We start from the raw sequence: 11,595 nt of genomic DNA, 5'->3' as shown, positions 1-11,595 counted from the left end.
AATGCGGCTGCTAGACTTTTGACAAGAACAAGAAAGTTTGATCATATTACGCCTATACTGGCTCACCTGCACTGGCTTCCTGTGCACTTAAGATGTGACTTTAAGGTTTTACTACTTACGTATAAAATACTGCACGGTCTAGCTCCGTCCTATCTTGTCGATTGCATTGTACCATATGTCCCGGCAAGAAATCTGCGTTCAAAGAACTCTGGCTTATTAGTGATTCCCAGAGCCCAAAAAAAGTCTGCGGGCTATAGAGCGTTTTCTATTCGGGCTCCAGTACTATGGAATGCCCTCCCGGTAACAATTAGAGATGCTACCTCAGTAGAAGCATTTAAGTCCCATCTTAAAACTCATTTGTATACTCTAGCCTTTAAATAGCCCCCCTGTTAGACCAGTTGATCTGCCGTTTCTTTTCTTTTCTCCTCTGCTCCCCTTTTCCTTGAGGGGCGGGGGTGCACAGGTCCGGTGGCCATGGATGAAGTGCTGGCTGTCCAGAGTCGGGACCCGGGGTGGACCGCTCGCCTGTGCATCGGCAGGGAACATCTCTGCGCTGCTGACCCGTCTCCGCTCGGGATGGTGTCCTGCTGGCCCCACTATGGACTGGACTCTTACTATTATGTTGGATCCACTATGGACTGGACTCTCACAATATTATGTCAGACCCACTCGACATCCATTGCTTTCGGTCTCCCCTAGAGGGGGGGGGTTACCCACATATGCGGTCCTCTCCAAGGTTTCTCATAGTCATTCACATCGACGTCCCACTGGGGTGAGTTTTTCCTTGCCCGTATGTGGGCTTTGTACCGAGGATGTCGTTGTGGCTTGTGCAGCCCTTTGAGACACTTGTGATTTAGGGCTATATAAATAAAGATTGATTGATTGATTGATTGATGGTGTTGCGCACTTGACGTCACTCAGGTCCGCATGGAGCTGGAGGGGGCGTGGCTTCCAGCTCCGCCTGAATTTCGGGAGATTTTCGGGAGAAAATTTGTCCCGGGAGGTTTTCGGGAGAGGCGCTGAATTTCGGGAGTCTCCCGGAAAATCCGGGAGGGTTGGCAAGTATGCCTAAGATGGTATGTCCTAAAAGGCCTGTCCAATGGGGGCAGTACTCGGATGTGTCCTGATGTCTGTCCTAAAATAGTACGTGTTAAGACCTGTCCTAAAATGCTGTGTTCTAAAAAGCCTGCCGGAAAAGACTTACCCAAAGATCTGTCCTGAAAGTGTGTTCTAAACCTGTCCTAAAATGGTGTGTCCTGAGAAGGTTTGTCCTGAAAGTGTGTGTTTTAAACCTGTCCTAAGATGGTGTGTCCTAAGAAGGTATGTCCTGAAAGTGTGTGTTCTAAACCTGTCTTAAGAGGGTGTGTCCTGAGAAGGCCTGTCCTAAAAAGGTATGTCTTAAGCAGACCTGTCCTAAGAAAGAGTCCAAGTTGACCAGACTTCCTTCCAGGGGAGGTCGTCAGGGGTGAAGGTGTGTCCACACATGGGTTGTGGTGTCATGCGTGACAAAGGGAGTGTTGTCATGACGACGTGAAGTAGTGGACACACCTCCTGACCATCTGACTGTCAGCATAATAATGCATTATGACGCAGCTGTTTTCTACTGTGTCTTGGAAGGTTTCTCCAAGCAGTCCGCAGTAGGACGGTTCCCCCCCGACAAAGACACTTCCAAGACCATGGCGTCTTCCAGGTCCTTCTACGCTGCCTTCGATCTCTGTGTCTGTCTGGGCGTCCTCTGCGTCGTCTTCGTCTGCTTCTGGAACTCGCATTGGCGCGGCGGCTTCGCTTGGGACGGCACTGAGTCGCAGTTCAACTGGCATCCTGTCCTCCTGGTGACCGGGACGCTGGTCCTGTACGGCCTGGGTCAGTAGCGGTTTAAGGTTTTACGCAAAACTAACTGGAACACAACTCCATGGTAACAAAAGTACATTCTGGTTTAAAAAAGTCAAACTGCGATTAAAGTGATTTTAATTCATTTTAAGGTCTTAAGTTGAAATACTACTGTACTCTATTACATCTAGTATTGATCCGAGACTGGTACAGTACGACCGTTGGTATCAATATATCTAAGTGGAGGACATTTATCCATGATAAAATGGAGAAGCTGCTGATGGTGTGTTTGACAGATAAGTGTTTTGAGTTACGAGCTCCGTCACAGCACCAATTAAGCTCATAAGTTGAGGTACTACTGTACTCTATTACATCTTGTATTGATCCGAGACTGGTACAGTATGACCTTTGGTATCAATATATCTAAGTGGAGGATATTTATCCATGAAAAAATGGAGATGCTGCTGATTGAGTGTTTGACAGATAAGTGTTTTGCGTTACGAGCTCCGTCAAAGAACTAATTAAGCTCATAATTTGAGGTACTACTGTACTCTATTAAATATAGAATTGATCCGATACTGGTACAGTACGACCGTTGGTATCAATATATCTAAGTGACGGACATATATCCATTAAAATATATAGAAGCTGCTGATGGTGTGTTTGACAGATAAGTGTTTTGAGGTACGAGCTCCGTCACAGAATTAATTAAGCTCATAATTTGAGGTACTACTGTACTCTATTAAATATAATATTGATCCTATACTGGTACAGTACGACCTTTGGTATCAATATATCTAAGTGGAGGACATTTATCCATGAAAAAATGGAGAAGCTGCTGATTGAGTGTTTGACAGATAAGTGTTTTGAGTTACGAGCTCCGTCACAGAACTAATTAAGCTCGTAATTTGAGGTACTACTGTACTCTATTAAATATAGTATTGATCCGATACTGGTACAGTACGACCATTGGTATCAATATATCTAAGTGACGGACATATATCCATTAAAATATATAGAAGCTGCTGATGGTGTGTTTGACAGATAAGTGTTTTGAATTACGAGCTCCGTCACAGAACCAATTAGGCTCTTGGGTTGAGGTACTACTGTACTCTATTAAATATAATATTGATCCGATACTGGTACAGTACGACCTTTGGTATCAATATATCTAAGTGGAGGACATTTATCCATGAAAAAATGGAGAAGCTGCTGATTGAGTGTTTGACAGATAAGTGTTTTGAGGTACGAGCTCCGTCACAGAACTAATTAAGCTCGTAATTTGAGGTACTACTGTACTCTATTAAATATAGTATTGATCCGATACTGGTACAGTACGACCATTGGTATCAATATATCTAAGTGACGGACATATATCCATTAAAATATATAGAAGCTGCTGATGGTGTGTTTGACAGATAAGTGTTTTGAATTACGAGCTCCGTCACAGAACCAATTAGGCTCTTGGGTTGAGGTACTACTGTACTCTATTACATCTAATATTGATCTGGGACTGGTACAGTACGACCGTTGGTATCATTATATCGAAGTGGAGGACATTTATCCATGAAAAAATGCAGAAGCTGCTGATGGTGTGTTTGACAGATAAGTGTTTTGAATTACAAGCTCCGTCACAGAACCAATTAAGCTCATAAATTGAGGTAGTACTGTACTCTATTTAGTCTAATATTGATCCAGTACGATACAGTACAACCTCAATATGTTTATGTAGAGGACATTTATCCATTAAATTATGGAGAAGCTGCTGATGGTGTTACGAGCTCCATCACAGAACTAATTTGGCTCATAAGTTGAGGTACTATCGGTACCTCTAGTGTTGCTTCAATACTAATACAGTACGGCCGTGGGTATCAATATATCTAAGTGGAGATCATTTATCCATGAAAAAAATGGAGAAGCCGCTGATGGTGTGTTTGAATGAGAGGGTTTTTGTATGAGGAACTAATTGAGCTCGTAATTCTGTGTCTTCCTAGCCCCATTCTGCTCTGGCAATGATAAGAACATGATTATGTTAACTTTGTAATTTAGCACCCAAAAAAAAAAAAAGGTTGTGAACAATTAATTTCCTGTTAAATTGCATGAAATTCAATTCACGTACATTTAAAAAAGTGTGAAAATTGTTTCACAGAAAAAAAATGTGTGATGGGGTAAAAATTAAATTATGGGCCACAGTTTTGCGCCATTCTAAATTTGTCCGCTATGGCGACTATTGAGGTTGGTAATAAAGTACACAAGTGCAAGTGATATTTTACCGACCCAAGACTTTTGGTGAAGTTGAGAGACCAATGAGATGCCGGATGCTCCTCCAGGTGCCGTGTTGTACCGCCTCTCATGCACCTGGTCCCAGGGCAAGCTGCCCTGGAAGATCCTCCACGCCGGCCTCATGCTGGCCGCCCTGCTGCTCTCCATCACCGGCCTGACCGCCGCCTTCCAAGTCCACCGGAACCTGAAAATCCCGGACATGTACTCCCTGCACAGCTGGGTGGGACTCTGCACGGCGGTCATCTTTGCCTGTCAGGTAGGAGCGGGCGGGGAAACCACGTCATCGCTGGGAGGTCTGACTTCCTTCCTTCCTTCTGGATCAACAGTGGCTCCTCGGCGTGGTCGGCTTCCTCTGCCCGTGTTCTTCGCCGCGGTTCCGTGGCGGCCTCAAACCGCTCCACGTCTGGATGGGAAAGGTGGTGCTGATGCTGGTTTTGGCCTCCTGCATCAGTGGAATCAACGAAAACCTCTATTTTGCTCTGTGAGAGGAACATTGATTTATTTCTGCAAATATTTGATACAATGTAGGTCAAAGGTCTTCAAAGGGGTGTCCATGAAATTTTTGGTCAATTTTGAATTTTTTTATTTTTTTTTTACATTACCCCACACAATTTGAACACTTATAGATAAAAAAAAAACATAAACATTTATTTTAAATAGCAGTGGCATGGATACCTAACTCAATGTACCTTGCAGGTTAAATTATATTATTGTATTCATGTTAGCATTTAAGATAACTAGCAGTTAGCACTCTAGTTTTCAGCTGTGATTGGAAAACCAGTTATCAACAAGCGATTAGCGCACTTGTCAGCTAACAATTGGGAGCTAATTGTCAGATAACGATTAGCATACCAGTTGTCAGCTAACAATTATTGCGCCAGTTGCCAGCTAGGGATTATCACACCAGTTGTCAGATAGCGGTTAGCGCACCAGTTGTCAACAAACAATGAGCACACTTGCTTTCAGCTAACAATTAGCACGCTTGTTGTCAGCTGGTGATTAGCGCAACAGTTGTCATCTAGCGAATAGTGCACCAGTTGTTAGCTGGCATTTAATTTAACACGCCAGTTATCAGCTGGCGATTAGCACACCACTCGTTAAAAAGGGACTATCTTGCTTACTTTCAGCTTACAATTAGCGCGCTAGTTGTTCAGCTTGCAAATAGCGCACCAGGTGTTAGCTAGCGATTAGCATGGCAGTTGTCAGCTTGCAATTAGCACGCTAGTTGTCAGCCAGCGATTAGCATACCAGATATCAGCATGCAAATGGCGCACCAGTTGCCAGTTAACAATTAGCACGCTAGTTGCCAGCTAGCAATTAGCACACCAGTTGACCGATAGCAATTAGCGCACCCGTTGTCAACAAACAACGAGCGCACTTGCTTTCAGCTAACAATTAGCACGCTTGTTGTCAGCTAGGGATTAGCGCAACAGTTGTCATCTAGCGAATAGCGCGCCAGTTGTTAGCTAGCATTTAACACACCAGGTATCAGCTAGCGATTAGCTCACCACTTGTTAAAGTGACTAGCTTGCTTACTTTCAGCTTACAATTAGCTAGTTGTCAGCTTGCAAACAGCGCACAAGTTGTTAGCTAACAATTAGTGTGCGAGTTGTCAACTAGCGATTAGCATTGCAGTTGTCAGCTTACAATTAGCGCGCTAGTTGTCAGCTTGCAAATAGCGCACCAGATGTTAGCTAGCGATTAGCATGGCAGTTGTCAGCTTGCAATTAGCACGCTAGTTGTCAGCCAGCGATTAGCATACCAGATATCAGCATGCAAATGGCGCACCAGTTGCCAGCTAGCAATTAGCACACCAGTTGACCGATAGCAATTAGCGCACCCGTTGTCAACAAACAACGAGCGCACTTGCTTTCAGCTAACAATTAGCACGCTTGTTGTCAGCTAGGGATTAGCGCAACAGTTGTCATCTAGCGAATAGCGCGCCAGTTGTTAGCTAGCATTTAACACACCAGTTATCAGCTAGCGATTAGCTCACCACTTGTTAAAGTGACTAGCTTGCTTACTTTCAGCTTACAATTAGCTAGTTGTCAGCTTGCAAACAGCGCACAAGTTGTTAGCTAACAATTAGTGTGCGAGTTGTCAACTAGCGATTAGCATTGCAGTTGTCAGCTTGCAATTAGCGCGCTAGTTGTCAGCTAGAGATTAGCATACCAGATGTCAGCATGCAAATGGCGCACCAGTTGCCAGCTAACAATTAGCGCGCTAGTGGCCAGCTAGCGAATAGCACACCAGTTGTCAGATAGCGGTTAGCGCACCAGTTGTCAACAAACAATGAGCACACTTGCTTTCAGCTAACAATTAGCACGCTTGTTGTCAGCTAGTGATTAGCGCAGCAGTTGTCAGCTAGCGAATAGCGCGCCAGTTGTTAGCTATTATTTAACACACCAGTTATCAGCTAGCGATTAGCTCACCACTTGTTAAAGTGACTAGCTTGCTTACTTTCAGCTTACAATTAGCTAGTTGTCAGCTTGCAAACAGCGCACAAGTTGTTAGCTAACAATTAGTGTGCGAGTTGTCAACTAGCGATTAGCATTGCAGTTGTCAGCTTGCAATTAGCGCGCTAGTTGTCAGCTAGAGATTAGCATACCAGATGTCAGCATGCAAATGGCGCACCAGTTGCCAGCTAACAATTAGCGCGCTAGTGGCCAGCTAGCGAATAGCACACCAGTTGTCAGATAGCGGTTAGCGCACCAGTTGTCAACAAACAATGAGCACACTTGCTTTCAGCTAACAATTAGCACGCTTGTTGTCAGTTAGTGATTAGCGCAGCAGTTGTCAGCTAGCAAAGAGCGCACCAGTTGTTAGCTAGCGTTTAACACGCCAGTTATCAGCTAGCGATTAGCACACCACTCATTAAAAAGGGACTAGCTTGCTTACTTTCAGCTAACAATTAGCGCGCTGGTTGTCAGCTAGCAATTGTCAGCTTGCAAATAGCGCACCAGTTGTTAGCTAACAATTAGTGTGCGGGTTGTTAACTAGCGATTAGCATTGCAGTTGTCAGCTTGCAATTAGCGCGCTAGTTGTCAGCTAGCGATTAGCATACCAGATGTCAGCATGCATATGACGCACCAGTTGCCAGCTAGCGATTAGCACACCAGTTGTCCGATAGCGATTAGCGCACCCGTTGTCAACAAACAACGAGCGCACTCGCTTTCAGCTAACAATTAGCACGCTTGTTGTCAGCTAGTGATTAGCACAACAGTTGTCACCTAGCAAAGAGCGCACCAGTTGTTAGCTAGCGTTTAACACGCCAGTTATCAGCTAGCGATCAGCACACTACTCGTTAAAAAGTGACTATATTTCTTGCTTTGAGCCAACAATTAGCGCGCTGGTTGTCAGCTAGCAATTGTCAGCTTGCAAATAGCGCACCAGTTGTTAGCTAACAATTAGTGTGCGAGTTGTCATCTAGTGATCAGCACAACAGTTGTCAGCTAGCGAATAGCGCACCAGTTGTTAGCTAGCGTTTAACACACCAGTTATCAGCTAGCGATTAGCACACCACTCGTTAAAAAGGGACTAGCTTGCTTACTTTCAGCTAACAATTAGCGCGCTGGTTGTCAGCTAGCAATTATCAGCTTGCAAATAGCGCACCAGTTGTTAGGTAACAATTAGTGTGCGAGTTGTCAACTAGCGTTTAGCATAGCAGTGGTCAGCTTGCAATTAGCGCACCAGTTATTAGCTAACAATTAAGCGCGCTAGTTGTCAGCTAGCAATTAGCATACCAGATGTCAGCTAGCAATTAGCGAGCTAGTTGCCAGCTGGCGATTAGCACACCAGTTGTCAACAAACAGTGAGCGCACTCTCTTTCAGCTAACAATTAGCACGCTTGTTGTCAGCTAATGATTAGCACAACAGTTATCAGCTAGCAAAGAGCGCACCAGTTGTTAGCTAGTGTTTAACACGCCAGTTATCAGCTAGCGATCAGCACACCACTCGTTAAAAAGGGACTAGCTTGCTTACTTTCAGCTAACAATTAGCGCGCTGGTTGTCAGCTAGCAATTATCAGCTTGCAAATAGCGCACCAGTTGTTAGGTAACAATTAGTGTGCGAGTTGTCAACTAGCGTTTAGCATAGCAGTGGTCAGCTTGCAATTAGCGCACCAGTTATTAACTAACAATTAAGCGCGCTAGTTGTCAGCTAGCAATTAGCATACCAGATGTCAGCTAGCAATTAGCGAGCTAGTTGCCAGCTGGCGATTAGCGCACCAGTTGTCAACAAACAATGAGCGCACTCTCTTTCAGCTAACAATTAGCACGCTTGTTGTCAGCTAATGATTAGCACAACAGTTATCAGCTAGCAAAGAGCGCACCAGTTGTTAGCTAGTGTTTAACACGCCAGTTATCAGCTAGCGATCAGCACACCACTCGTTAAAAAGTGACTAGATTTCTTACTTTGAGCCAACAATTAGCGCGCCAGTTGTCCGCTATCGATTAGCGAAACCAGTTGCCAGCTAGTTATTAGCGACACAGGCTGCCAGCTAGCAATGAGCAGGGTAGTTGTCAACAAGCAATTAGCGCGCTTGTTGTCAGCTGAAAATTAGCGTGTTAGCTGTTAGCTAGCAATTAGCACACCAGTTGTCGACTAACAACCGGCGCACATTTGTCCGCTAGCGATTAGCGCACCAGCCGGCATTTAGTAGTGCTATACTATACAGGTAAAAGCCAGTAAATTAGAATATTTTGAAAAACTTGATTTATTTCAGTAATTGCATTCAAAAGGTGTAACTTGTACATTATATTTATTCATTGCACACAGACTGATGCATTCAAATGTTTATTTCATTTAATTTTGATGATTTGAAGTGGCAACAAATGAAAATCCAAAATTCCGTGTGTCACAAAATTAGAATATCACTTAAGGCTAATACAAAAAAGGGATTTTTAGAAATGTTGGCCAACTGAAAAGTATGAAAATGAAAAATATGAGCATGTACAATACTCAATACTTAGTTGGAGCTCCTTTTGCCTCAATTACTGCGTTAATGCGGCGTGGCATGGAGTCGATGAGTTTCTGGCACTGCTCAGGTGTTATGAGAGCCCAGGTTGCTCTGATAGTGGCCTTCAACTCTTCTGCGTTTTTGGGTCTGGCATTCTGCATCTTCCTTTTCACAATACCCCACAGATTTTCTATGGGGCTAAGGTCAGGGGAGTTGGCGGGCCAATTTAGAACAGAAATACCATGGTCCGTAAACCAGGCACGGGTAGATTTTGCGCTGTGTGCAGGCGCCAAGTCCTGTTGGAACTTGAAATCTCCATCTCCATAGAGCAGGTCAGCAGCAGGAAGCATGAAGTGCTCTAAAACTTGCTGGTAGACTGCTGCGTTGACCCTGGATCTCAGGAAACAGAGTGGACCGACACCAGCAGATGACATGGCACCCCAAACCATCACTGATGGTGGAAACTTTACACTAGACTTCAGGCAACGTGGATCCTGTGCCTCTCCTGTCTTCCTCCAGACTCTGGGACCTCGATTTCCAAAGGAATGCAAAATTTGCATGGTTGGGTGATGGTTTGGGGTGCCATGTCATCTGCTGGTGTCGGTCCACTCTGTTTCCTGAGATCCAGGGTCAACGCAGCCGTCTACCAGCAAGTTTTAGAGCACTTCATGCTTCCTGCTGCTGACCTGCTCTATGGAGATGGAGATTTCAAGTTCCAACAGGACTTGGCGCCTGCACACAGCGCAAAATCTACCCGTGCCTGGTTTACGGACCATGGTATTTCTGTTCTAAATTGGCCCGCCAACTCCCCTGACCTTAGCCCCATAGAAAATCTGTGGGGTATTGTGAAAAGGAAGATGCAGAATGCCAGACCCAAAAACGCAGAAGAGTTGAAGGCCACTATCAGAGCAACCTGGGCTCTCATAACACCTGAGCAGTGCCAGAAACTCATCGACTCCATGCCACGCCGCATTAACGCAGTAATTGAGGCAAAAGGAGCTCCAACCAAGTATTGAGTATTGTACATGCTCATATTTTTCATTTTCATACTTTTCAGTTGGCCAACATTTCTAAAAATCCCTTTTTTGTATTAGCCTTAAGTAATATTCTAATTTTGTGACACACGGAATTTTGGATTTTCATTTGTTGCCACTTCAAATCATCAAAATTAAATGAAATAAACATTTGAATGCATCAGTCTGTGTGCAATGAATAAATATAATGTACAAGTTACACCTTTTGAATGCAATTACTGAAATAAATCAAGTTTTTCAAAATATTCTAATTTACTGGCTTTTACCTGTATAGTCACAATCATGTGTTTTCATTGTTGCAGCAATGGAGTCTCTGCAGCCGCGTACAGCTCGCTGCCATTAGAGGCCTGGTTTGCAAACACCCTGGGGGTGCTAATCGTTGTCTTCGGGCTGGTCTTGTTCGGACTCCTGTCCAAAGCAGACTGGCAGCGTCCCGACGCCAACAACGAAGAGACTGCCGTGAGTCCACCTAAGCCATTAATGAATGAATTAAAATGAAGAGCAATGAAATCATATTTATGTTGTCGTTTTAATTGCAGCTTCTACTCCGAGAGGAAAGTTCTGGTCAACTAGTCGACAACAGAGTGAGGATGAAAGAAGAATCACATGATGCTGACATTTAAAGTGTGACTAATGTCTCACTTATGATAATAAACAACCACTATGTATGTGCAAGACTGTTGAAGAACAATGAAGAATTGTTTTGCGAAAAATTGCTGATTTTACACTTAAACACCATCCATCCATCCATCTTCTTCCGCTTATCCGAGGTCGGGTCGCGGGGGCAGCAGCCTAAGCAGGGAAGCCCAGACTTCCCTCTCCCCAGCCACTTCGTCCAGCTCCTCCCGGTGGATCCCGAGGCGTTCCCAGGCCAGCCGGGAGACATAGTCTTCCCAACGTGTCCTGGGTCTTCCCCGTGGCCTCCTACCGGTCGGACGTGCCCTAAACACCTCCTTAGGGAGGCGCTCGGGTGGCATCCTGACCAGATGCCCGAACCACCTCATCTGGCTCCTCTCCATGTGGAGGAGCAGCGGCTTTACTTTGAGCTACAAGTACTACTACTATACTACTACAAGTACTACTACCACCACAAGTACTACTACTACTATACTACTACAAATACAAGTACTACTACTAATACTATACTACTACAAATACAAATACAAGTACTACTGCTACAAATACAAGTACCACTACTATACTAATACTACAAATACAAGTTCTACTACTACTATACTACTACAAATACAAGTACTACTATACTACTACTACTACTAAACTACTACAAATATAAGTACTACTACTACAAATACTACTATACTACTACAAATACAAGTACTACTACTACTACTACTATACTAATACTACAAATACAAGTACTACTACTATACTACTACAAATACAAGTACTACTACTACTACTACTACTACCACAAGTACTACTACTACTACCGCAAGTACTACTACTACTATACTACAAATACAAGTGCTA

General features: G+C 44.1%; 1 protein-coding gene across 1 annotated transcript; it reads left to right on the top strand.

Moving 5' to 3' along the window:
• Positions 1-911: 911 nt before the first annotated feature.
• Positions 912-10,771, top strand: LOC133577919 (lysosomal membrane ascorbate-dependent ferrireductase CYB561A3-like). The gene is made up of 5 exons (XM_061932052.2): positions 912-1,863; positions 4,161-4,369; positions 4,440-4,594; positions 10,407-10,563; positions 10,644-10,771. The coding sequence occupies exons 1-5, from the start codon at positions 1,578-1,580 to the stop codon at positions 10,725-10,727; spliced, it is 891 nt and encodes a 296-aa protein (XP_061788036.1). The 5' UTR covers positions 912-1,577; the 3' UTR covers positions 10,728-10,771.
• The last annotated feature ends 824 nt before the right edge of the window (positions 10,772-11,595 follow it).

The sequence above is a fragment of the Nerophis lumbriciformis genome, linkage group LG39, assembly GCF_033978685.3.
Source record: "Nerophis lumbriciformis linkage group LG39, RoL_Nlum_v2.1, whole genome shotgun sequence".
Lineage (NCBI taxonomy): Eukaryota > Metazoa > Chordata > Actinopteri > Syngnathiformes > Syngnathidae > Nerophis > Nerophis lumbriciformis.
This window is presented reverse-complemented; position numbering and strand designations above follow the sequence as displayed.

Excerpts from the sequence above, each read along its gene's own strand:
- LOC133577919 (XM_061932052.2), top strand. The coding sequence starts at position 1,578 with ATGCATTATGACGCAGCTGTTTTCTACTGTGTCTTGGAAGGTTTCTCC. Across the intron at positions 1,864-4,160 it reads GCTGGTCCTGTACGGCCTGG|GTGCCGTGTTGTACCGCCTC; the intron begins GTCAGTAGCGGT and ends ATGCTCCTCCAG. Across the intron at positions 4,595-10,406 it reads GAAAACCTCTATTTTGCTCT|CAATGGAGTCTCTGCAGCCG; the intron begins GTGAGAGGAACA and ends TCATTGTTGCAG.